The 27,997-nt window shown below is 33.8% G+C and overlaps 2 protein-coding genes across 32 annotated transcripts in view; one reads left to right on the plus strand and one right to left on the minus strand.

Annotated features, from left to right (window-relative positions):
* The window catches only part of GIN1 (gypsy retrotransposon integrase 1), a 78,866-nt gene extending 78,351 nt beyond the window's left edge, over nucleotides 1–515 (minus strand). For 15 of the 16 annotated variants that reach the window (XR_006219449.1, XR_006219445.1, XR_006219441.1 and 12 more), the window contains exon 1: nucleotides 425–515. The gene's annotated coding sequence lies outside the window, so the exon portion shown is untranslated. The remainder of the gene's footprint in view (nucleotides 1–424) is intronic. The other variant, XM_007074969.3, reaches the window with a different exon arrangement.
* Nucleotides 516–533: 18 nt separating this feature from the next.
* The window catches only part of PPIP5K2 (diphosphoinositol pentakisphosphate kinase 2), a 71,163-nt gene continuing 43,699 nt past the window's right edge, over nucleotides 534–27,997 (plus strand). For 7 of the 16 annotated variants that reach the window (XM_015542920.2, XM_042990781.1, XM_042990782.1 and 4 more), the window contains exons 1-16: nucleotides 605–828; nucleotides 4,397–4,750; nucleotides 9,285–9,480; nucleotides 11,995–12,085; nucleotides 13,285–13,370; nucleotides 14,452–14,606; nucleotides 16,920–17,021; nucleotides 18,187–18,348; nucleotides 19,904–20,025; nucleotides 21,561–21,662; nucleotides 22,791–22,877; nucleotides 23,615–23,690; nucleotides 23,772–23,881; nucleotides 24,594–24,679; nucleotides 27,585–27,710; nucleotides 27,853–27,974. In XM_015542920.2, coding sequence (XP_015398406.1) covers nucleotides 4,637–4,750; nucleotides 9,285–9,480; nucleotides 11,995–12,085; nucleotides 13,285–13,370; nucleotides 14,452–14,606; nucleotides 16,920–17,021; nucleotides 18,187–18,348; nucleotides 19,904–20,025; nucleotides 21,561–21,662; nucleotides 22,791–22,877; nucleotides 23,615–23,690; nucleotides 23,772–23,881; nucleotides 24,594–24,679; nucleotides 27,585–27,710; nucleotides 27,853–27,974 — 1,737 coding nt within the window. In that variant the 5' untranslated portion in view covers nucleotides 605–828; nucleotides 4,397–4,636. The other 9 variants (XM_042990780.1, XM_042990793.1, XM_042990797.1 and 6 more) reach the window with 7 other exon arrangements.

The following is a 27,997-nucleotide window of genomic DNA, read 5'->3' on the forward strand; positions in this document are numbered from 1 at the left end:
GGAGACTTCGTTCATGTCAGCCAACTGCCACGGTCAATTTTTGAACCTGCTCTGACTCTCGGACGCTATTTTAACTATTAGAGAGCATTTCCAGGGAGGCTTAATGGCTCGTTAATCAATTCTTCAGGGCAAGGTCCAGCTAAATTTAACAAAAGCAGGAAGACCATCAAGTAAAACTCGGTTACACAGACTAGGCACCTCCCCAAGCCTGACAACAAAACTCGCCCCTTTTCCACTCAGCGGCCGCGGGACGCCGTAACGCCCAAGCAAGGCCCTCTCGCCCCAAGAGCGCCTGCGCAATCTCCACAGTCAATTAAACCCTTTCTTAAACTAGTCGATAGAAATGGTTTTGAAATTACTGTCAGGTGATGCCTCACTTTAAAAATCATCAGACATAACAAAGCATACCGGGACGACCACTCACCGAAAGTGGTCCTAAAAGCAAACGACAGGATTTAAGCTTCCTCTCGCGACTTATCTGGTGCTGCCGGAAGCGGAACTACCGGTGTCTTTAAGAGGTGTGTGCTTATGAGGGCCGTGCGGACTGTTTGGCAATTGCCGGAAATCGTTCCGCCCGGTGAGATTTCTTGGTGAGACCCGAGGCGGGCGGGGAGAGGCGCGACCGAGATAAGGGAGGTGGTGTAGTGCTTTGCAGAACCTCTGCGTGGCCCTTCATCTGCTACTGTAGAGAGGAGACCGACGTCCTACCTAACAGCTGTAGTCTTTTGACGAACACCTCACTCCTGTCTCCGGCATTAAAGGGGAAACCGAAGCCCGAGTGGGCTCGGCTATCTCCTGCAGCTCGCGTGGCTACTGCAGCGGTGGCAGGTGAGGATTCCGGGACCGGAGGAGAACCGAGTTGCCGAACCCGGTCACCGAGGCCGCTGCTGGGCAGTTGCTTTGTCTCCTGCGCGTTGCGGAGCCCAGACACGCGCTCTTCCCAGGGGCGTGTGCCAGAGCAAAAGGCAGCGTGGGCGAGGAAGGAGTGACACTACAGCCCTGAGGCGCTTTTCGCGTCTGGATTTCTTCTTCTCTTCTATTGCGTCCCTTTTTTATTTCTTGGGTTTGAGATACACGAGATTTCAGCCCAGCCAGAAGGGAACTGCCGAGCGCCTAAGCTGGTACTCTAGCCTGTGGGCTCGCTCCACCAAAGTAGGCAGCCTCGAGTTTGGGGACTGCTGTGGGTCGAGATCGCTGTTTTTGTTTTCAGTCTTTGCCCCTTTTCTCGCCGCCTGCACCCCCACTTCAAGAGAACAAAAAGGCCCTTGCGTTGCAGCTTTCCAGAATAAAAACGGAGGCTGCAGGTCTCTCCCTCACCTAATGAGTTCGATTGTTGCACCTCGCGCGCTTGGAGGGAGAAGGAACGAGGGTGGCGACCATTGTATCACATTTACTAGTTTATGGACGACTTCTGGCAGTTTGCGACCTTTGAATTCTTATGGGTGATACTTGTCTTGATCTAGTGTGCTGGAAGGCTTAGCTGGGGAAGTAGGAAGCATGGCTGGCTTTAGCACCTAGCATCCTTGCCCGACGCTGGGATAGGGTATTGTTTTGCTTTTGAAAATTCTTCAATGAAAAATACAGTTTTTGTTTCAGGCAGATTAAATATTAAAGATAGCCGCCATTGACTGAGTTCTTATGTGTGCCAGGTGATTTACATATGTTCTCATGTACTTCTCAACAATTCCATGATGTATGTTAGATTATTCGTCTCATTTTCCAGAGGTAGGTACTGAGGCTTGGAGAGGTCACTTAACTCGTCCTAATAAACTTTTGCTATTAGTAAACGTTTGAACCTCTGTTAGAAACCAGATTTTTCAGGTTCCAAAATCTGTATTATTGACTGTTACTATTGTCTTACCATTGTGCTTCGTTGCTTCCAGTTACTTCACTAACATTTTAAGTGGTTGAAAGTATTCATTAAAAACCAAGTTCAGTGTGCCTATTTATGTCTGACGAAATGATCTCTGTCCTCATGGAGCTTCCTTGTTCTGATGCAGAAGTAAATAGTTTAGAAACCAAAATACTGACGGTAGCGTGGGTTTTTTAAAGCGAGTGATTAAACTGACGTGCAGAAGGTTCAGAGTTGTCCAGTCAAATCTTGCCATTTTGGGTTTTAAACTCCTATGACTTTCATGGTAGTTGTGAGGATATTACACTTAGCGTTGACAGCAGCATTGTCACCATTCACAGCAGTGTTTCCATCCGGAAAATGCTTTTGGGGTTTCAGGAAAATTGGTCATGTGTCTATTTAGACTGAGCAGTAAGAGCTGAGGGTCCTCAAGAAAGACGGACTTCTGTACACTACATAGGACTGATGGATGATCCAAGTTGTCATTTTAAGGATTAAGTAGCTTAAATTTGGGGAGAAGATGAGTATTTATTCCAGGCAGTAGTGTTCATGACAGTCTGAAGCAGTGTGGTAAGACTAGAAAACGTAATGAGGTCTCCAGCAGAAGCAGTGGCAAAGAGGAGTTTCTGTGGCTTCATTGCAAGGGCAGTAAATAGGTACATTCTAAACTAAATTGTTTGTCTTTGTTCTGTGCCAGTTAAGTTAGATCAGGAATCTCTTTTTTAATTATAAAAGCCAATAAAAGAAACACCTCACATTTACTAAATGTTTACCCTGTGCTAAATTGCTGCTTTGGCATTTAGTTTTCAAAATAATTTATTAAATTTATCACAGTTTACAGATGGTGGCTAGAGAGTTTCAGTAACTTAGTTAAGGATACGGATCTGAACAACTATTAGAAAAAGCTTTCTAACCCACTTTTGTCAAAGTCTAGAACAATGGTTCTCTCTCCTTTTTAAAAAAGTTGATTTCTTTTGAGAGAGCACGAGCAAGTGGGAACCTGAGCAGGGGAGGGGGCAGAGAGAGAGGGAGAAAGAGAATCCCTCCTTGGGGTCGTGAGATCATGACCTGAGCTGAAATCTAGAATCTGACACTTATTAGACTAAGCCATCCAGGCGCTCTTAGAGCAGTGGTTCTCAAAGTGTGATTACCAGTCCAGCAGCATCAGCATCACCGTGGAATTTTAAAAATGCAGAGTATTGGCTCCCACTTTGAGACTTTAGTATTTTAACAAGCCCTCCTGGTGATTCTGATGTATGATGAAGTTTGAGAACCACTTCCTTGAGTGTCGATACTTTAGTAGCATGGTACTTTCCAATTTATAAATCGGAGTTGAGTAGCATTTGTCTTTTGAACAAGTATTTCTACCTTTTTTAATCACAAACTGTTTTAAATTTCATAACACCATGCAATTTTAATTTGAAAATTGGATACAATGAAGCCTGCCTAGGTACACTAGGGTTTCAGTATTTAATAGGGAGCCACCAATTAAACTAGAATTACATCTTTAGAAATAAGAGTTTTGGAGTTACACCTTACAGTTTTTTATCTAACATACACTCCCAACTCTTAAGAATATTTGATCAAATAATTTATTATATTACCAGTAATCCAATGAATTATTTGATATATAGTTTCATCTTGGTAAGTAATTAGTTTTAATGTGACCAAGAAACAAGTACATGTAAACAACTTTGGTAAAGAATATTTTGAGATGTCACTGTTACATGAGATTTCTTGAACTGATGTTGATAGACATCTGTTTATGTGGAAAGCTTGGGTGTCAATCACATAAAATTTTTGCAGAATTTGTTACACTTGTACATTTTTTTTTTTTGAGGAGAGAATCCATAGATTTTTATTAGTTCAGCCAAAGAATTTTTGACTTCTAAAACTTCAAAAGCTGCTGTTAAAATGAAATATTTTCTTTACTCTCGTTTTATTGGTATTTTTTGAGACTAGAACGCAGAAAGGTTTTGTTCCCTAAAAAAGATAAAAATAAAAAAAAGCCTCGTTTGCAAGTTGAACTTTCAAGTTAAAACCTTTTAAAAATTGATTTAATGAGTTTTCAAATTGATTTATAGTTGTCAATGGGTTTTAAATTTACATTGCATTTTATCTGGGGTTTTTTTCCCCCAGATATTGATCTGATCTATTCAGATATTACTGAACTGTGTTGCAAAGGAATTCAGCTTTTAATGGAATTTTGTTATAATTTGAATAATTTTCTCACTTATTAGATATTTTTGGACTTAAAGAATTTACTGTGTATTTTTGTTACTGTTACTGTCTTTTTGTTATTTTTGAATCAGTGCTGAATTGTTAAAATGTAGATTATTGAATATCAATGCCATCGCTTCTCGGCCTTTTGGCTAAGATCAAGTGAATATCAATGCCTAATTTTTTAATATCATGGAAGAAAATGTCTTTGTATTTGAAGGTATGCATCAAATTACTGGTAATGATTTTACAAGTATCATTTTACTTTTACATGAATGTTTTTGAAGTACAGTCTCCAAAATTAATTTTTTCATTGTATTTTAGGTAGAAAGATTGTTGCATCGACTCACTGAAGCACTAAGCCTCTCTCTTTTAAACTTCATCAACAAATGAAGCAATGATATCTGAGAACAGAAGAACATTTGCCAGCTAACTGTCATCACAATTTCAAGTGATTGTAAAAGCAAAAACAAGCTGCAACAGACCTTGTATAGTAGAGAGAGAATGGTTTATTTAAAAGCAATTTTAGTATAGTGCTTTATATCTATATCAAATGAAATAAAAATGAGTGAAGCCCCCAGGTTCTTTGTTGGGCCTGAAGATACAGAAATAAATTCAGGAAATTATCGACATTTCTTCCACCATGCAGATGAAGATGAGGAGGAAGAGGATGAGTCTGTAAGTTGTTTGGTGAGAGAAGACCAGTACAGTATAGACTTCTTACTCATCACTGTTAAAGTGAATTATTACTGTCTAAATTGTGAAGCCATTTTTGCACATAGTAATTTGTTGCAAGTCTTTTGCACTAAAACAGCATGTTTCATTACAACATTATTGAATCTATGTTGCATCAAGAAATCCAATCAGGAGTCAGAGTTCTAAGTTGTTTAATGATGCTTATTCTAGTGTCTTTCACTGGTATGCCTAGCGTGACACAAGACTCAGTTGAAAACATGGCAAAAAGAATAGGGCCATAAACCAAAGGATTTCTTGTATGTAGAAGTACCTAAAAAACATGTCAAGAGAAAGAAGTAAGTTGAAGGAAATCATTTTAAAGTTACAAAGAAGGACTTCTTAGCTTCGTTAAGTTTGTCATGTTGTCAATACAAGTGGTGCTTGACTCAGATAGCCTTATGTATTAACTATTCAGAAGCCTGTAACTGTGTGGCTAGGAGAGGCTACCTCAAGTATCCACAGGGGTGTGTAACTGTGTAAGTCTTACTTTCTTTTTTATCTTATCTATTAGGATGTATAACCATAGTGGATCTTCAGGAATAACACCCATTTATTATGTTCATTTTACCATAGCTATATTAGCTCAACATTTGTCTTGTTTTCCCTTTACACATAGACATTGCTTTACTGTGAAGACTGATTCAAGATACAAACTTATGTTTTTTTCCCTTATATTTCCAGTTCGAAAGAGAATTTTGTTTTCAAACCTGTTATACTTGGTAAAAGTAGTTAAAAACAAACCAAAAATAGCTATTAGATTATTCTTTAAATCTTTTTTCCTAATTATTTAATACTTTTCCCAGTACAGTTATGCGTGTCTGAAATGTGAATCAGACAGCTTTCACTTGAAACCTTTCCCACCCACCCCTCATCCTCAGCCCAGGAAAGATGATTTTCAAGCTTCTCTTACGAGCAGTGCTTTTCTTCATCTGAAGTATTGTCTAGGAATCCAATAAGTAAAACAGGAAAGCAGACCTTCTCTGGCTGACTTAAACTAGGAAGTGCTATTGACTCTGCTTCAAGTACTGCTATCCCTTTTCACTAGAGTACATCTGAACACACTGTGAATGTCACTGACCATCAAGTCCACTTTTTCCAGATAAGGACTTCTGTCCCTTATATCCAGAACTCTATTTGTCTCTCTTCCCTTCTACCTTTTATGTTTTAGCAGTATCAAATTTTTGCTTTTCACGTGTTCTTCTATGTTGTGCCATGCCTCTTCGCCGTTGGGTATATTCCTTTATCTGTATAGAATGCCCTTTTCTGGGAAGGGATACCTTGTGAATAGTTTTTCATTCTTCAAAACCCTGCTCATTATTCATATTCATTCTTCCCCTTCTCCTTGTAAACTTGAATACTTCTTCCTCAGTACCATTCTATACCTTAACACATATACTTGTATTCCATGTATCATAATGTACTGCATTGTTACTGTAATCCCTGTTAGATTCACAGCACTTTGAGTGTAGGTAGTTTCAGTATATTTAACTTTTAGTTTAATTCTTAGACTATTGGTACTAATTAAATTGAACTCACATTTGTGATGTATAATTGTCACTTTTGAGTAGCTTCAATTTGGTTCATTTGACCTATAGATTGTTGACCTATAGAACAAAATGGTTTGTTCTAGGTCATTCTGTTTTTAAGATTAAAGGTATGAATTTAATTTTAGACATTGAATCTGACAAAGTAATTTAGATCTGTTTAAAAAGTAATTACATGCTATCACGTAATTTTACCTGATAGAAAAATTCTGTGATTTTGTCTTAATAATGCAGCTTTATTTGTGCATTTTAAACTTGGAAGTTTCTAGTTGATCTCAGCCAATGAGTAGATATTAAATAGATCTGTAATAAACAAAATTTAACATTTTAATATTAAATAAAATAAAAGTAAATAAAATAAAGTAAAAGTAGCCTTTTAATCTGTAAAACAGTAGGAAGTGTTAGGTTGAATGCTGTTTTTACTGAAATATAATTGACATTAGTTTCATGTGTACAACATGGTGATTCAGCAATTGTATACATTACAGAATGCTCACCATGATAAGTGTAGTTACCATCTGTCACCATACAAAGTTTCTACTTTGTATGCCCTATGCTGTACTTTTCATCCCTTTAACTTCTCTATTTTATAACTGAAGTCTGTACCTCTTAATCCCCTTCACGTGTTTCACCCATCCTTGCACCTCCCCTTCCCACTGAGAGCCACCAGTTTGTTCTCTGTGTTTGAGTCTAGATGGTTTTTTTTTTTTTATTTCTTTCAGTTTTTAGATTCCACATGTAAGTGGAATCATAAGGTATATGTTTTTCTGTTTCACTTATCATAATATCCTATAAGTCCATCCATGTTATTGTGAATGGCAAGATTTCATTCTTTTTCTTTTTTTTTTTTTTTTTAAGGTTTATTTTTGAGATACAGAGAAAGAGCACAAGCAGGGGAGGGGCAGAGAAAGGGGGACAGAGAAGCCAAAGCAGGCTCCAGGCTGATAGCAATGAGCCCGATGTGGGGCTCAAACTCACAAACCGCAAGATCAAGACCTGAGTCGAAGTTAGATGCTCAACCAGCTGAGCCTCCCAGGCACCCCTTCATTTTTTTTATGCCTGATATATATATATATATATATATATATATATATATATATATATATATATATACACACACACACACACACACATACATGTATATATATTCTATATCTATATATATGTATATATACACATATATACGTTATATATACACTATATATGGTATGTGTAATATATATAATATACATCACATGTGTATCCATTTATGGATGGACACTTAGGTTGCTTCCATATCTTGGCTGTTGTAAATAATGATGCAGTAAACATATCTTTTTGAATTAGTGTTTTTATTTTCTTAGTAAATACCCGGAAGTAGGATTAATAGGTAATATGCTATTTTTAAGTTTTTGAGGAACCTCCATACTGTTTTCTACAGTGGTTGCTCCAGTTTGCATTCCCACCAATGGTGCATGAGGATTCCTTTTTCTCCACATCCTTGCCAACTCTTGTTATGTCTTGTCTTTTTGATACTAGCCTTTTTGACAAGTGTGAGGTGATGTGTCATTGTGGTTTTGATTTACATTTTCCTGATGATTAGTGTTGTCGACCATCTTTTCATGAATCTTTTGCCCATCTGTATGTCTTCTTTGGAGAAATGTCCGACTAAGGTCCTCTGTTCATTTTTTAATTGGATTATTTGGGTTTTTTTGATGTTGAGTTGTAGGAGTTCTTTGTATATTTTAGAAGTTGACCCCTTAATAGACATATCATTTGCAAGTATCTCCTCCCATTCTGTAGGTTGCCTTTTTTGTTTTGTTGATGGTTTAGCTTGAGTACTTTTGTTGGCTAGGGAAATACTCATTAGGAACATCATGAGCTGGATAGAGGCTTTTGATCAGGAAATAATTGAATAAGGGAACATAAAAGTGGATAATCAAGGTGGAAAGACAGCAAATCCTGGGAAGGTTAGGATTTACAATCAAATTCAATACCAATTTGACCTCTAGATTTTATGAGTTAGAAGAGGCAATGAGGAAATCTAATTTTAGGCATAAAGAATAGCAATTTAAATCTGATGTTATCCTATTTTATTTTTAGATTTATAAGAGAGAGTCTAGTAAAACACTTGAGCACGGATTATATTGTCATCTGAAATATATAAAATATGGAAGGGGGAGAACTAAAAAGAAAAACTAGACACAGCTTTATTTATTTGATAAATTATTAACTATTTAAATGCAGAGACCTCAGAATGAATCTTGAGTGGTTTTGTAAACCTGTGAGCTGCTCATAAATTATTTCTGTCTCCTCCTTTTTTTAGTTTCAGGATGAACCATGGCCTTTGAGCTATAGTAGGGGTGCCAGAGATGAGCAACACCATTAATGGGAATATTGAGTATAAAGATAGGAGCTTCAAAGAGCATTGACACCTCTGTTAGCAGTTTGGCGTTCTCCAAAATTTTCTTCCAAGTTGTCATTGGTGACCAACTCCTATTCAAGCTCAGTCTCCAAAAAATAGTTCAACACTGTAGTACAGCTTTGTAGTCAGAACATCTTATTTTAGGCAAGAGAATTCTTTATCTCACTCTCATTGGTCTTTTTACTTGGATTAGATAAGTTTTGGCCCTTATTTTCCCCTTTCTTTTGTAAGGAGAACAACAAGTGTTGAAGACAGTCAAGAAAGGAGTATTTAAGTTTAAAATCAGAATGAAAATAGTAACGATGTCCTGAAAGTGTATTGTTTTAGAATTTTTTCCAAACCTTTGTAAACAACTATTTGTTATTTATTATAATAACAATGTAATTTTGAAAAATGCCTTTTTTGGTTAGTGTGTCATTTGTATTAATCACATCCCTCATCTACTTCTGAACAAGATTTAAAATAGCTCTACTTTGCAGTTCGTGTCGAGTCAACCTGATTTTTTTGTTTTGTTTTCCTTCTGTTTTAGCCGCCGGAAAGACAGATTGTGGTTGGAATATGTTCCATGGCAAAGAAATCCAAATCCAAACCAATGAAGGAAATTCTTGAACGGATCTCCTTATTTAAATATATCACAGTAGTAGTATTTGAAGAAGATGTTATTTTGAATGAACCAGTAGAAAACTGGCCTTTATGTGATTGTCTTATTTCTTTCCATTCTAAAGGTATTAAAGATTGGGGTGGGAACTACTTTTATCCTCTTATAATAAAACCAATACATACTAATTGTAGATTATTAGATAAAATAGAAAAATAAAATTAAACTTACCCACTCTCACAGATCAGTGTTGCTAACATTTTGATATATTTCTTTTCAGCCATTTTTCCTCTGTATATTTTTTAAAAACAAATTTACTATTACAGTGTATATGTAATTTTATATTTAATTTTCCATTAACTATATCGAGGTTTATTTTCCTTTCATTACATTCTTCAGAGACCTGATTTTTAATGACATCTTAGCTTGTCATCATGAGGATATACTATAACATATTTAGCCAGTATCTTAACAATTAGTCTCCGGTTTTCACTATTAAAAATAGTGAAAAATAGGTTGATGAATTCTTTGAAAGTATATCTTTGTTACTCTAAGTTATTTAGAATGAATTCTTGAATTATTGAATATTTTAAGGTCTATGCTTTTGTCATATAGAAAATGATGTTTCCTCATATACATTTTTATATTTTATTTCTGAGGCGCTTAATATTTGAATTTTAGACTTTACTCGGTTTCTTTTATAAACCAAAGTGAAATATAATTAAACTTCAGTATTACTTGATGGTAAAGTATGCCTTCATAGTAAAACCCACTAATCAAAATTATTAGTGAACATCTGAAATTTTTATTACCCAGTTATCTGTGAATTAAATGTATTTCTTGCTAAGAACTACAATTTAAAAGATATGTACTCAGTTATAAATGAATTCACATTAAAGCAAACTTGTTACCAAAATATGTAATCTCTAGCTGTGTTAAAGTTTCACTTTACTTAGGTATTCAAGAAACGTCTTCAGCCAGAAAGGGGTGGAGCATGTTTGAGACTTCTTGTGCTCCTATAGCCTATAGAGAAGCCAAGGCCCTGGTCTTCTTTATAAAACTGAAGTCCTTTATTTCAGAGAATATGAAAATTAGCTTATCTTTGAGGGTAAGGTTTCTTCCCTTACTACTACATGGTTCTTCCTACAGAGCTATTTATTTGCTTGTAAAAACTAGGTGCTCTCCAAGGTGATATCCCATATGCTGTCTCTTGGTAAGGGAAATGTCCCCTTTAACCACAACAACAACAAAAGCAGGGAACTGAATAAGGGTTCCTATATGCTGAGTTCTGTTAGGAAACATGAAATCATAGACATTGAGATACCTTTATGACAAGTGATGAATTCTTCTGAGAATCCTTACAAAAGTAGAAGGGTTTGTAATTTGTGGCCAAGTGATTCTAGGTATAGAGTACTTTCATTACATTTTAAAAACTAAAAGGAATTTAGGAATAAGTCTTTTTTAACTGACTATGGTTTTTTGTTTAGTTTTTTTTAACTTCAGTATGCCTTAGTACTTAACTTCTCCAACCGTTCCGATAATGCTACAAAACACAGCGTCTTCACAGGTATACTATAGTATGCTATAGTTAAATTCTAAAGTTATGCATACCTAATGATTTTTACTCTGTTTCTTCAATTAGATATTCATTAAAATATTTTCATTTAAGGAATAATAATATTTATTGGGAGCTTATTATGTCAGGTACTGTGCTAAGTGTTTTATGTATACTCCTTGATGGAGTTCCTCCAAAAACTACTAGGTAAGACTGTTAAAATACCCATTTATAGTTGTGAATCAGGGGCTGAGAGATTTTAGGTAAATTTGCCCGAGATCACGTAGCTAATGAAAGATGGAGCCAGGACTTTGGACCCTGTTATATTAACCTCTAGGGAATACTGCCTTACCATCTCTAAGTAATAGGTATTGATGGATAAAACTGGAGCTTTTAGCATCAATACAGACAGCATAGTAGAATCATTAAAATGCTTTAGATACTTTAGACCTCTTACTATATCTGCCATTTGATTTATTTTCCTTGTAATTAGTAATTTTACCAAAGTCTAGTCATTTTTGAGTTAATTTCTGATATCTTAACGTTGAACAAGTAACAGCAAGTACGATTCTACTCATATACTTTATATTTAGAGCATATCTTTGCAAGAGAATTAACTTTTGTTTTACTATTTTAAAGATGCATAAATTCTTTGAATTATCAACAATTTATATGTATAGATATCAAATTTTAAAAGTGAGAAAAAGAGTTATATATATTTTAAAAATTACCAAGTGATTGTGATATATTTATTTATATATAGATTTCTGTTTGTGTATGAGGTAATCTTAACTTTTTATCATTGACTTTGAATAATCAGGTGTTGACTAATGTGTCAGTGGTCTAAATTTGGTTATATAACCACTAGCTTATTGTGCCTTATCAATCAAATTAACTAGGAAAAAATAAGACTTATTAATAGTACAAGTTAAGTTTTATGTGTTTATTTTTCCATGATTTATATGGAAAGTAGTGATTAATAAAACTAACCTTTTATCAGAAATGGCATAAATTCAAATTGATAGAGTTATAGATGTCAACTTATCTTGAGATTGTACAGAATATGTTAATAATATGTGTTCTTAGGATTTCCACTGGACAAAGCAGTTGCCTATGCAAAACTCAGGAATCCATTTGTAATCAATGACTTGAATATGCAGTATCTCATACAAGATAGGTGAGTGATGGAGATGGCTGAATAAGGGAAGGAAAATTAACATTTTTTTAGTATAGACTGTAAGCTGATATGGCATCAGGTGTTTTCATATACGTTAATTTTGGTATCCTCTAAATAATACTTAAGAATAGGTATTTATACCCAATTTTGTAGATGAAGAATCTTGCAAATCAGGGAGATGAATTGATTTGCCCAAAGTCACAAGTAGTCCTGCAAATAGTGGGACGAGGACTTAAACCAGATTTATTTAATTTCTGGAGTCTACTGAACCACTGAAAATTATGAACAACTTCTCTGTCATGGTGACTGATGATGAAATTAGGACTATACTAGATTATTTTTAATGGTAAAGTGCAACTGTTTTGAAAAATACCTCACTATCTTAGCATTCATTTTACAGGCCAAAAGCATGGGTTTCCAAGAGAAACTGTAAAATGCAAATATATTTATTTATATTGTTTGATGTTTCACTCTGATGGCTACCCTTATGATTTCACCAACATTTGATTTTCCTTTATGTGAACATTACAATATGAGATTATGTGTATGAAAATACTTTATAAACTATAAGGCCTTATGGTTTTTTGTTTCTGGTATTCTGTTCTTCCAGATAGTGACATTATTGATATCTAAAACTTTAAAACATTTTTCCTAGATTTCCATATTAATACATGCTTATATATTATATGCATATATATGAAAATGCATATTTACTTTAAGAAATTTGGAAAATAAAAGCATCAAGGAAGGATTTTACCCTGCCACCATATCTGTCATATTTTTTTCATACAGAAAGCAATATGTACATGCACTCACATTTTACACAGGGTCACTTTTCTCTTACAATACAATGAACATTTTCCCATGCCATTAAATATTCTTTAGGTATAAAGTTTTTAATGGTTAGGTAATATTCTGTCATTGCTTATAGCAACTTTATTTGACCATTTCTTTTTATGCATTTACATTCCCAATTTTAAATGTTAGTATTTTAATATGCCACATAAAGTATTGTGCAGACGTTTTTGTTTTAATATTGCATAATATTTCCTTTGAATACATATTTTTTCAATACTTTAAATGACAAATTTTTGTTTAAAAAATAAGGCTTGATATCCATGCCTTTTTAGTAATACAATAGTAATAATGTACTCGTGAAATAGAATAAAACAATAAAGGATGTTTTCCCTTTTTTTCAGGAGAGAAGTATACAGTATTCTTCAGGCTGAAGGTATTTTACTTCCACGTTACGCAATTTTGAACCGTGACCCAAATAATCCCAAAGGTAAGAGTAAGAGATTTTGAGCGAGCTGCCTTTTGTCACTCAACATACTTTTGAGCCACTTCCCTTCTATAATTAAGTACAAGGAATTTGAAGAATTCATAGTATTTTGTTTACTTTTTTTTAAAGAAATGAACCAATTAAGTATTATGTCCAGTTGAAGTGTAGCACTATAAGCTAAAAGACCCAGTAATAATTTAAGAGTTATATATCCTACTTTTCTTTGGTTTGCATTTGACATCTATTTGGGAAATGTAAAGAAGAATTTTTAAATTATGTGCTTAATAAATTTGTATTGATTAGTGTAAACAAGTGATTTATCTGTGACTCTTGAATTAAGCATTAGAAACTTCACACTAGAATGCTGTGATTAAATTTCTGATGACTAGGAACTTTGGAGTATTATTACCTACTAATGTCTTAAAGCACCCTTTGCTTCATTTTTCTGGTTATCTAAAACATACCATGTAAGTTATATATAGCAGTCTAAAAAAACCAAGATAAATGTTTATCTGCATTAAGATTTAATATTCTGATAAGAGTATTTTAGGGAATTCTGATGATTTTATTGTATCTAAAAGCAACTTTTATTAAAAACAAAATATAGCATTTATTATCTGTAACAGGGAACTTCCCTCATTTGTCTAGAGGTAAAAAAATAACTTCCTAATTAGATTGCTTGCTTACTTTGTATAGGTTACTTTAGTAACCTGAATAATTTCATGTTTCATGGTATCTGTGATACAAATGATCCCTTACATTTTTCAGAAGATGATAGCGTTCTAAAATTATTTCTCAGTCTTTCTTGTTGGTGTCATTTCCTATCTAACTTTGTATTCTGTGGATTGATAAGGTGAAATGACAGGTTCATAACATTTTGAAGAAAAACTATAGTTTTTAATGTCATAGATCATAGATGTTGATGTATGTTGTTTGCATAAATAGTTTTAACTAAAATCAAATCATATATTATCCAAGCTTACTTTTCTTTGTAATCTCCATTGTAGTAAAAACTTCAATAATAATACTATTTCCAGATAATATACAGTATGTAATTTTTCCTGATGTTCTGTTTGACTTTTAGAGTGCAATCTGATTGAAGGTGAAGATCATGTAGAAGTAAATGGTGAAGTTTTTCAAAAGCCATTTGTAGAAAAGCCAGTCAGTGCAGAGGATCATAATGTTTACATTTACTACCCAACATCTGCTGGTGGTGGGAGTCAAAGACTTTTTCGGAAGGTAAACCTTTGTTATCCCAGGGAATACTGTTCTTCATACTTTGTGCAAATTTTACTAAAAGTAATCAAGTATTTAATAGAATTAAGACTAAGAATGTATCATTTAGGAATAAATGAAAACTGGTACTCTTCTTTGTTAGAAAAGCAAGGCATTATTTTATTTTTTAATGTGATGCATGCAAAATTTCTAGGTACAAAGTATGAAGAGTATTATTTGATTTCATTTGCATCTTCCAGTTATGTATCTGGCCTATGAGAAATCAGGTAAAGATCAGCAGTATTTAAGAAAAATGGCACCTTGGGGCACCTGGGTGGCTCTGTCAGTTAAGCCTCCGACTTAGGCTTAGGTCATGATCTTGTGGTTTGTGAGTTCGAGCCCCGCGTCTGGCTCTGTGCTGACAGCTCAGAGCCTGGAGCCTGCTTTGGATTCTGTTATCTCCCCATCTCTCGGCCCCTCCCCTGCTCATGCTCTGTCTCTCTCTGTCTTTCATAGACAGAGTTAATAAGTGTTAAATAAGCAATAAATAAGTGTTAAAAAAAAAAAAAAAAGAAAAAATGGCACCTTAGGGCACCTGGATGGCTCAGTTGGTAGAGCATGCGACTCAGGGTGTGAGTTTAAGCCCCACATTAGGCATGGAGCCTATTTAAAACAGAGAGAGAGAAGAAAAATAGCCCCCAAGATGGATGATTCATAGACAAAAATAATACCAATAATTTTTACATACATGACAGTATGCTCAAAATTGCACCCATAAGAGGATGTGGAGAAACGGGAACCCTCTTGCCCTGTTGGTGGGAATGCAAACTGGTGCAGCCGCTCTAGAAAAGTTTGGAGGTTCCTCAAAAAATTAAAAATAGACCTACCCTACGACCCAGCAGTAGCACTGCTAGGAATTTACCCAAGGGATACTCAAGTACTGATGCATAGGGGCACTTGTACCCCAATGTTTATAGCAGCACTCTCAACAATAGCCAAATTATGGAAAGACCCTAAATGTCCATCAACTGATAAATGGATAAAGAAATTGTGGTTTATATACACAATGGAGTACTACATGGCAATGAGAAAGAATGAAATATGACCCTTTGAAGCAACATGGATGGAACTGGAGAGTGTTATGCTAAGTGAAATAAGTCATACAGAGAAAGACAGATACCATATGTTTTCACTCTTATGTGGATCCTGAGGAACTTAACAGAAACCCATGGGGGAGGGGAAGAAAAAAAAAAGAGGTTAGAGTGGGAGAGAGCCAAAGCATAAGAGAGTCTTAAAAACTAAGAACAAACTGAGGGTTGATGGGGGGGTGGGAGGGAGGGGAGGGTGGGTGATGGGTACTGAAGAGGGCGTCTTTTGGGATGAGCACTGGGTGTTGTATGGAAACCAATTTGACAATAAATTTCATATATTAAAAAAAATAAAAAGTAATAATAAAAAATAATATTAAAGATTTAAAAAAAATTGCACCCATAATAAAATAAATGCAAATGAAGTCTAAAAGTTAATGACATTGAATTACTTTTTGGATTGCCAAAGATCTAAAAGATTGAGGTAGTTGGAAAACAAGCACAAGCCCACATGTTGTTGGCAGGAATGCAAGTTAATATAGCCTCTTAGCAATATAATTTAATAATACATTAAGATTTAAAATGTGTGTACATTTATAATCATGGAAATGCAAAGAAAAAACTCAGTGGGATACTATTTTATATCCATTAGAGTGGCAAATATTAAGTCTAACAATACCAATTATAGTAGAGCAGTGGGAACTAATATATGTGCTAAAAGAACTCTAAATTGTTAAAACAGTTCATAAAGGATTTTGGTATTATCTTTGTATGTTGAATATGAGCACCTAGCAATTCTATCACCTGGTAATTCTACTTGTAGAACATACATTAGAAACCCTCTTGCACATGGGACACATATAAGAATGTTCCAAGCAAAACTATTCTACTGACAAAAGCTTAGAAAACAGCCGAAATATCCATTAATGAATGAATTCCGTGTACGTACACAGTGGAAAATTCTATAGTAGAGAAAGTGAACAAACCAGGTTACATGCAACAACATGGTTGAATCTAAGAAACATTATTCTTAGCATTCATTGTATATTTATGCTATTTAACTTACATATAAATTGTAATTACGGTAGAAAATAATACAGCGTCAACTGTATAGTAAATGTTGTTAAATACTTGTGCACCAAAAAAATTTTTTGGAAATATCTAAGATGGAAAAATATGGTGAAAGTTTATATTAATAAAATGAGATGAATAATTTAGTTTTTATATTAATGGACATCTTTGTTTTCAGATTGGCAGTAGAAGTAGTGTTTATTCCCCAGAAAGCAATGTACGAAAAACAGGCTCATATATATATGAAGAGTTTATGCCCACAGATGGTACTGACGTAAAGGTAGGATTGATTACAGTATATTTTAATTTTGTATTTAGTTTACCGATGGCAACAGAAAAAGAGATTACCCTTTAATTAGTTATATCTATATTCTGGATCTCTCTCTCTCTCTCTCTCTCTCTCTCTCTCTCTCTTTTTTTTTTTTTTTTTTTTTTTTTTTTTTTGGTGACTAGAGGTTCTTAATCTGTTTTGTATTATGAATGCCTTTGACAGTCTGAAGGCCATGGACCCTTTTTTTTAGAATAATGTTCTTAAATGCTTAAAACAGGATTGCCAAGGAGACAAATTTTATTGTAATACAGTTATAAAAATATTTAATAAACAACTTGGTGATATAATAAAATGTATGCTTCTTTAAAAGGACATTAAATAATAAAGCAGTAAAGGTCTAATAGCCACCAGTTTCTAAGCATTGATTAGCATAAATGATGTTTGAGATCCACACTAACCGTAGCATAATGTAAAAATATGTTTGACTTCTTTTGGTGACAGACAAAGACCTAGACCTTGGTCTAAGGTATAAACCTGATCATGAGCCTCTCCTTTAAAATTCTCTTATGGATTTTTGTTGACCAGAGGATAATAATCAGGTTCTTAAGTGTGGCATACAGAATGTTTTAGTCTGTCTTCTGTCAACCTTATTTCTTACAGTATAAACTATACTAAATAATTTACTCTTATCTGAATACATCATGCTCTTTAACACCTCTGGCCTCTGTGTTAATTACCTGTGTTTGGAGTGCTGTTCTCTTTCTTATCTGCTTTTCATTCTATGCTGTCCCTCACCACCACCCCCATTTTTTAATCTTCCTTTTGGCCATTACTTTCTTTTATGTTTTTATAATTAACTTGTACCTCTCCTTTGTTAAACTTAAAACAATTTGAATAAGATCACCTCATATACAACCTAGTATTCCCTCATAATGCTCAGCATAATCAGTCTCTGTAAAGAACAGAACTTCACTTTACCATTTTTTTGCCATGTTATTGTTTATAACCTTTTCCATTGTATTGAAAATTTTGGCATGTGAAATAGAGGTGTGAAATGAATAGTCTGGAGACTGAAGTAAAGTTTTATTATTTTTCTTTAGGTTGTTGTCTGCTGTTTTTTAAAATACATTTTAAATAATATAAAATTTTTTATATATTTTAACTTTAATGAAAGGTTTATACAGTGGGTCCAGATTATGCTCATGCTGAGGCTCGAAAATCTCCAGCCCTCGATGGCAAGGTGGAACGAGATAGTGAGGGAAAAGAAGTTAGATACCCTGTTATTCTGAATGCACGCGAGAAATTAATTGCTTGGAAAGTCTGCCTTGCTTTTAAGGTAAGATGTTTTAAAGGCCATACAGGCCCCTGTCAAAGAAATTCCAATGTCTTTTTTGAGTAAAAGAAATGTTACTTGGGCATTTAGTGGGAGAAGTAAGCTGAGAAAATAAAAATGATACATTTAAATGGTTTATGTACTTTTCAGGGGATTCTTATAGCGCCATTAATAAAAATATATAATAAGTGAAGGCCTTTGTTTCTCTCTATTTTATCTGTTATATAAAAAGGCAATTTTGTCAATTTATTCAGAAATTAAAATGATGGAGGAAAACTTAACTAAAACAGTAGCATTAACCAGTGTTTAGAGGTATTATTTAACATGCTTAAAACAACTGGTTGCAAGTACTATTTACTCAGAATTGATACGTGATTGTTTTCTTGAATAAAAAAGGTCTTCAGTAGTCTTCTAGCCTTGGTAATACATCCTTTAGCCTATTTATTGTATATAATAAAATGTGTTTTTGAAAGCAATACAAATAACATTCCTTAAAGAAAACTTTTTACTTCTAACATTTGACTAGTTCCCTCAGTCTACATCATTAGGTTTCCAGTAATGTATGGTAAAGATTTAAATAGAAGTAGTGCAACTTGCATCTAACAAAGGATAAACTTCACCTTTTTGAAGTCTTGTCTTGAGTTATAATGTAAAGACTAGGATGCGTTACTGGTTATTAAATAATACTTTATGTCTTAATAATTTGAAGTCACTTTTATGGAAGGAATATTATCCTGTAAGTATATTTTAATAGCTTTGTATGAATTGTCTTAACTTCGTAATACCAGGATTCTAAAAGACATGACTTAAAATCATATTTATGCTAATGTGTCATGATTTGAATGTAAAATGCAGAAGTTAGAAAATTCTTGGAGCCTGAGTAGGAAATTTATACCTTGCAATGGTTTTCTTCTCCCAAATAAAATGTATTTAATTTATTTCAAGTGCTCACAAGTATATAGTTGTCAAGTTTTAAAAGATTCAGAACGAAGGGCACCTGGTTGGCTCAGTTTGTGGAGCCTGCGACTCTCAATCTCAGGGTTGTGAGCTTAAACCCCACAGTGGGTGTAAAGATTACATAAAAATAAAATCTTTCTTTAAAAAAAGATTCATAGGGATAATTGGACATTTCCTCTGGGACATATCTTCAAAACTATTTTTTCTTTATGTTTTCCTTGATGCTTTGGATTAAAGTGATATAATTTCTACTATCACAAAATTTTACAAAGCCTTTAAAAATTTTTTTACTCTTTTTAATTAAATATTACTTGAAGAACTTCTTGATACAGTAGGTTATTTTTTGGCCTCTCTAGTCCCTGAAGCATTTTTGTTCCATATTTACTTCATGGTGTGGAACTAAAACAATCATATAGTATGTTTGACATATTTTCAGAATACTCAGATTACAGATGAGTAATTTCATTACTTACTATGAAGTAAACTAAGATGCAGTAGTACATTTTTAGGCATTTATAAAATTTCATATGTTGTAATAAGACTAGTACATTGTGAATCCTAATTCAAATGTAACTTAAAGCTTACAATTTATTTTAAATAGCAAACAGTTTGTGGTTTTGATTTGTTACGGGCCAATGGACAGTCCTATGTCTGTGATGTCAATGGCTTCAGTTTTGTGAAAAATTCCATGAAGTATTATGATGATTGTGCAAAAATACTTGGGTAAGAATTTTTTATCTTTTTCTTCTATACCTTTGTTATAGCTAATGCATAGTAGGTATTCAGAAACCAAATAATTGTAAATGCATCAAATGATCAGAATCTTATAAGCACTCTAGAGTAAAAACAAATGTTCACAAAATGACATCTCCAAAGAACTATGACAAATCTTGAATTATACTTCAGGTTGTCAAAGGCGGATTAATTTAGGGCCAATATAGATGAAGTTTTAAAGATATTTAACTTCATAGATTCACAAATATATACCGTGATTATTACAGTGATTGTTAGTCGAAACAGCTAATTTGTTAGGTTACTTTGTCCCTCAAGATTTTGATACATAATTGAAAAGGTTTAATTCTCTTACTTTAAGGTACAGAATGAATATTCATGAAATAAGTAACTAGCGTAAAATAGAAATATTTGGAATTCAGGGTTCTTTTGAATGATACTGCTTTCTACAAGCATATGTCAGTTAAAGATAATCCCATGAGATTATTAGTGAATCCAAAAGAAATTACTGCATGTAGAAATACCATTTTTATATTCTTTGACCTATTTTCTTATAGTTTGATTTAGAAGATTCATAAGACAAATATTTTTGAACCATTTCAAAGTATATATGACAGAGCCATAAGAAACTTACATTTTAAAATGTGTTATCATGGGGCACTTGGGTGGCTCAGTCGGTTGACCATCTCACTCTTGATTTCAGTTTAGGTCAAGATCCCAGGTTGGTGGGATCCAGCCTCATGTGATGCTTAGCTTGGAGTCTCCTTAGGATATTCACTCTCTCTCTCTCTCTCTCCTTCTGCCCCTTTCACCCACTCATGCATGCACTCTCTCTCCCTCACTCAAATAAATATAAATAAATATTTATTTATTTATAAATAAATAAATAATTATTTATTACTAATAAATAAATAAATGTATTGTCCTAATTGGAGTCAGCTTTTATAGAATATTTTAAAGATTGGTGAACTTAACGCTTAAGGTGAAATTTAGGGGAGCTTACTAAATTTTAGCATGAATAAGTGCTAAATTTAAGCAAAACAAAAAATGTTTTATAATTACTTAACATGTTTTCTGTTTTTAACCCTATTAGGAAAGTATAATAGAAATTTATTAAAAAAGAGCCACAGTATTTAGAGTAACTTCAAAAGTGATCAATAAACTTGTAAGAAATGATCCGTAGCCATAAAGAGGAGCCAATCTTGGTTTTCAGATTGTATCTATAAGTGCATATGATGCAGTTATAGTGATTTATTTGAATCCAATGTGACTTATATTTTAAAACTAATGTAAATAATTAATAATTCCAAATTCATGGCATCTCTTTAGGGTGTTCTGATATACCAGTTTAGAACTGCTAATCTAGTTTATCTTTATCAGGATTGATTCTTTGAGTTAATTTTTGTGTGCTGTAATCACAGAATCACTAGTTTGACTTTAATTTCATTGATTATATCATTAGTCATTAAGTACTGAGGTTTGCCTTAAAGTAAATTAATTCTTAGCTTTTTATTTTTGTATCAAAGCAATATTGTAATGCGAGAGCTTGCTCCACAATTTCATATCCCCTGGTCAATACCCTTAGAAGCTGAAGATATCCCAATTGTACCAACTACATCTGGAACTATGTAAGTTTCAATATTTTCATTTAGAAATTCCTTGGGTTTTGTACATCAGTCTCTGCTATTACAATAAAGATTAAATTTCTAAATGATCATTGGACACTTTGTATGTTTTCATATAATTCACTTTGCAGATGGAAAAATAGATTATATGCTTTTGCAAGGGTCCACCTAGACCAAAACTCTTTTGTATTGTTAAAAATAAAATCTGAAAAAAAATTAAATAAAATCCTGAAAAATGCTTGTGTAACTATAGAACTATTGAATTAAGTCACAAAAATAAAGGAGGTACCAACAGGTATGTCACTTAAAGGTTCATAGTCAGTGGCTGTACAGCTTTTATTCTCTTATTGTATAAAGAAAAAATATACAGTTTTATCTTGAGGTAAATTAATTAGACCAGTATTGCGAAACTGTTTTATAATATTCTAGTGAAAATTACTGCTTGAAACTCACCTGCTACTCAGGTGGGTTGACCAAATGCTTCATATTTACAAGTTAGACATTTACATTAGCATGTCAAATATTCTGCGAAGGGCTGGTTGGGATGGAGAAACACAAATATTTAATTTTGTTTTAAACCAGTATTCTCAAACTATTTAACATAAAAATTTTTAGGTAACTTATTAAAATCCTGCAGGGTTGTGTTCTGTGGCCTGTAGTTTGGCAAACACTAAATTATACCCTAGCATTCTTTCTAAGACAGTTTTATCTTCTAGTAATTTGAGTTTGAAGTACTTGTTCTTCTTACAAGGGCAAAATAAATATAGCAGCTATCAAGTAAAGCTTTATTTTGCTTTGATTTAATGAAATCTCAGTCTGTAATGATCTCTGCTACAGACCAAGTATTTTATGAAGTTCCGGGATTGTCATCCGTTTACTTTTATTCCAAAGTTAGCATAGTCATCTCTAGAGAAGAAGCTGATATATAGCTTAATATTACTCCCCCTCCAGCTTCTTAAAATCTTTTTAAGATTGGATTTGATAAAATTGACTAGTTGTTACAAGAACTATCTTCATAGGAAACTTTTTGAAATGGTAAAAGATGGCTCTAAAGAAATGAGATGTTGTGTGAGTCTGAATTATATAACACAAATCTTTGTTAGAAAATTGAGAACTTTTATTTTATTTTAGGATGGAACTCAGATGTGTCATAGCTGTAATACGTCATGGGGATCGAACACCAAAACAAAAAATGAAAATGGAAGTGAGGCATCAAAAGTATGTTTTAAGGGGAATAATTTAACACTTAGGAGATAATTTAAGATTTCTGATAGGTGATTAGCTATTTTGATCAATACATCATATAGGAAAACTGTTTTCCCATTTCTTGGCCATTAATTTAAACCACTGGATGGAGACAAAATCCATTTAAAGTAATTGTATATATTAGCATCTGAAAATTATGATGGCAATATCCGTAAATTATCATCCATCTGATCCACCTTTCGTTTATTGTAAAAGTGTAAACATCCTAAGATGTTTAATCTTGGTTTGTTATTCTCTCACATTGCTTTCTCTGAGTCCTTTAACCTCTCAACCTTGTAGAAAAAACTTGGTAGAATAAAAGTTTGTTATTTCTATTCACTATTTGATTTGGAAATAATAAAAATTTAAAACTTGAGCCAATAAATATGTGTTGAAACATTTTTTATATGTATACGTATGCAGTGACTTCAGAGAATATGATATGCAATTTTACAATCATGTATTCAGTTTCCATCATGAGAAAACTTTTAAAAATAATCTATAGTGATTATTAGCTTGCCGTGGTTAGGAGAATACCAAGTTTTGTCACTGACAGTAAATGAGCAACCTTCTATAGTGAAAGAGGACATACAGTATTTGAAATCCATAGACCAAGTCCCATGTCTTCATTTATAATTGATTTATGTTAAGTATATGGTAGTAATATTAATTATTGCAAAGGACTAACTGTGCTCTTTTGTTTTAATAAGATTTTTCGATCTTTTTGAAAAGTGTGATGGATATAAATCTGGGAAATTAAAACTCAAAAAGCCAAAACAATTACAGGCAAGTGCATTTGACTGCTTGTTGGTTATAAATTGCTAATGGCAAAGTTACATAAAAATTCAGTTCTTTATTATTTTATAGGAAGTGCTGGACATTGCCCGACAACTTCTTATGGAGCTGGGGCAAAATAATGATTCTGAAATTGAAGAAAACAAGTCAAAACTTGAACAACTTAAGACCGTATTAGAAATGTGAGAATATTTTTGAAACCCTTAATTTTGATAACTAAATTTGATAACAGTGTTCTTTTATAATGTATGACTTTCTATGTTACGTTGCCTTCACAGTTTGATCGTTTTCCACTTTAGTGCTGAAGCTGAAGAGAAATTAGCGAAAGTCTAGTGAGACTTTTATTTGCACCAGTGAGAAAATAGATTGTTGTGTTGAAGTTTCTTGTTTTAGTTTTACTTTTAATTTTGATGAGAAACATTTGGATCTTTTATGAAGTACCACTTAGGATGAAAGCAACATGTCTAACTTGAGCACAGATTAAATGTTGTTTAAGTAAAAAACAATTTTGAACTATGCTTTAGTCAAGTGAAATTGATAACACCATTATTACTATTGGAAGCTTTTACACTTGGCCACCTAGAATCTTATTTCCTTAATTTTTTAAATGCCCATACATTTCTGTTTTATATATTTCTATACTTTGTCATCTCTTCAAAATTGTCTAACTTTTGTAGAGAAACTTGTTTTCCTTTCTAATGAGATTAGAATGACTACCTATGGTACAGACTTTCTGCTACAGTATTTTAAAGAATTCAACAATTAATTAAAAACAGAGGAGGGCATTAATATGTAGATTTAATTTTTATCTAGATGGATTTTAGTTTCTCTTTAAGAGGTTTCATTGAACACTTACTGAAAATCGTTCATTCTGCTTGCCATTTTGTTTTTCAGGTATGGCCATTTTTCTGGAATAAATCGTAAAGTCCAACTAACTTATCTCCCTCATGGTTGTCCTAAAACATCTAGTGAAGAGGAAGGTATATCACTATTAATGCCTATTGTGTTTTAATTATATGTAGAGACTTATTACTCATTGTACTGCCTTAGTACCCTCTCCTTTGTAACAGTTAAGGAGCTGACATGCTGAATAAAGGAAAATTAAAGTGGAGTTTTGTCAACTTTGCTTCCTATCCTTTAAATAGAGGATAGATTGGGGCTCCTGGGTGGCTCAGTTAAGCGTCTGATTTAGGCTCAGGTCATGATCTCACGTGTTGTGAGTTCGAGCCCCGCCTCGGGCTCTGTGCTGACAGCTCAGAGCTTGGAGCCACTTCAGATACCTGTGTCTTCCTGTCTCTGTCTGCCCCTCCCCTGGTCACATGCTGTCTCTCTCTCTCTCTCAAAAATAAATAAAAACATTAAAAAAATTTTTTTTAAATAATAAATAAATAAAGGATAGTTTACCCTTTAAGGAAAGGATCTATTTTATTTTAAAAACTGTAGGACTCCCCATTTACTCTGGGATTGTTTCAGAAACCTTATTTATAACTAAATGTTACTTAATCGGTCCCTTTCTTCCTCTTTTGGTAGAAGAGGGCAGAGTGTTCAGGAAGAAAGCTCAAAAAGTACAAAAAGACTATTTGAAAGAATACCAATAATCATGTTTCTAATTAGTTAATTTCCTCCACCAGTTAAGTCTGAATAAAGCATTTAAATAAGGTCATTCTCCTAAAAGCAGTCAGCATAAAACTCCAAAAATTCATTTATGTTTTAAAGTAAAAATGGGCAGAGGGATGCCTGGTTGACCTGGTTGGGTCAATTGAGCATCTGACTTAGGCTCACGTTATGATCTCATAGTTTGTGGGTTTGGCCCCGCATTGGGCCCTGCGCTGACAGCTCAGAGCCTGCAGCCCACTTTGGATTCTTTGTCTCCCTTTCTCTCTATCCCTCCCCTGCTTGTGCTCACTCTCTCTCTCTCTCTCTCCCCCTCCCTCCCTCCCTCCACCTCTCTCTCTCTGTCTCAAAAATAAATAAATAAGCATTAAAAAAATAATAATAATGGGCAGAAATTGTAGAAACCATTTCATGAAGAAATGTAGATGCCCAATAAAACAGTTATAATAGTAATAATTACTTTTGCCTATCTCACTAGCAGAGTGTTTTCTTATTATTTTGTCAAATCATTATTAAAGAATGTTGATGAGAATATAGTATGAGTGGATTTCAGTCTGTTGGTAGGAGTATAAATTGATGTAGCCCTTTGAAAGGTAATTTGGCAATATAAGAAACTTCAAATATGCTTTTACCTTTTTTTTAAGTTCATTTATTTATTTTGACAGTGTGTAAGAGAGGGAGGGAGGGAGGGAGGGAGGGAGGGAGAGAGAGAGAGAGAGGGAGAGAGAGAGAGAGAGAGAGAGAGAAAGAATCCCAAGCAGGCTCTGCACTGACAGTGCTGAGCCCCATGTGGAGCTCAAACTCACAAATCATGAGATCATGACCTAAGCCGAAATCAAGAGTCTGATGCTTAACCAACTGAGCCACCCAGTCATCTCTCATATGCTATGATCTTAATTCTACTTATAAGGATTTATCCCAAGGAAGTGATCAAATATTCAGGGAAAGATTGGCCTGTGGGGATATCCAAAATGGCATTATTTATAGTGGCATAAATTGAAGTAGTGATTATTTTAATGTGAACACAAGTTTATTTATATTGATCTTCATATATTTATTTTAAAATTTGACATTGCTACTGTGTCACACTTTGTGATTGGTAGCAATACAGATTAATTTCCTATACTTTAATGTTTGTAATCAAAAATATTCTGTATATAACTATGATTGAAAAAGTCTGTTAATTAATTGTCCTTCCATAAATTAATATTAGCCTGCATGATGAAGCACATACAACTACAAGGTACTACCCCTAGCACAAAGTTGATTCCTATCACTTTTCATGAATCATCATTAAGTTTTTTAGCACTTATATTGCTCATTTTTAAATTACCTCTTTTCTGTAGCCTAATGCAGATCTTAGGACATAAAGGGCAGATAAATTAGGTACAGAAATTCATTCGCTTGTGGAATATCTGAGAAAAAACTTTGGTCGGGAACAGAAAAAGATTACACAATTCCAAATTTAAATTTTTTTTTTTTTTTAACGTTTATTTATTTTTGAGACAGAGACAGAGCATGAACAGGGGAGGGGCAGAGAGAGAGGGAGACACAGAATCTGAAACAGGCTCCAGGCTCTGAGCTGTCAGCACAGAGCCCGATGCGGGGCTCGAACTCACGGACCGTGAGATCATGACCTGAGCCAAAGTTGGACGCTTAACCGACCGAGCCACCCAGGTGCCCTCACAATTCCAAATGTAAAAAGCTGCTCTTGGCTACATTTTATTGTATATCTCATTCATAAGTTTAAATTATAGTAAGTTTTAGGCTCTCTCACATCTTTCAAAAAATTATACAAATCATTGATTCCTCTTTGTAAAAATGTATACATCTTCACTTTGGCTAACATTACCTTTTATGCGAGCCTCTTGATATAAAGACAAGATCTCGATGCTGTGGTGAGGGAGCTCTTAATGTAACAGCTGTGACAAATTAAATATATTGGACAAATACTATTGCTGTCATATCACTATGAGAACAGGGAAGGTGGAAACATCGCTTCCTTTCAGAAAACTGGGAAAGAGCTTTCTTCCTAAAGTGAGGAAGAGATTATGAAATTAGAGTAAGATTTTAACAGGTAGAACAAGGGTTGTTCCCTACAGAATCAAAAGCATACAAAGATAGGTATGTTCAAAGGAACAAAATAATTTACATAAAAGCTATTTTCCGCTACAGAAGAGAAAATAAAGAAAAAATTAATCTTGAAACACGCCTCTTTAAAAGAAACCAACTTGACATTTATTTGCTTTTATTCATTAACATATATCTTAGACAGCCGAAGAGAAGAACCATCCTTACTTTTGGTTCTAAAATGGGGAGGAGAACTAACTCCTGCAGGCAGGGTCCAGGCTGAAGAACTTGGAAGAGCTTTCAGGTGTATGTATCCTGGAGGTCAAGGTAAATCTTGGAGTTTCTTTAATTTGGTTAAGTTTATGCATTGTTTTTTCAAATCTTCACTTATTTTGAGATGTTACTAAATATTTATAGAAATACACTGAGACAAAAATATAGCTTAAGTGATTTGAGTATTTATTTTCAGGAGATTATGCAGGATTTCCTGGTTGTGGTTTACTTAGATTACATAGTACCTACCGACATGACCTCAAAATATATGCCTCTGATGAAGGACGAGTCCAGATGACTGCAGCTGCTTTTGCAAAGGTATAAATAAATGTTTTTCAGAA

This window comes from Panthera tigris, chromosome A1 (assembly GCF_018350195.1).
Source record: "Panthera tigris isolate Pti1 chromosome A1, P.tigris_Pti1_mat1.1, whole genome shotgun sequence".
Lineage (NCBI taxonomy): Eukaryota > Metazoa > Chordata > Mammalia > Carnivora > Felidae > Panthera > Panthera tigris.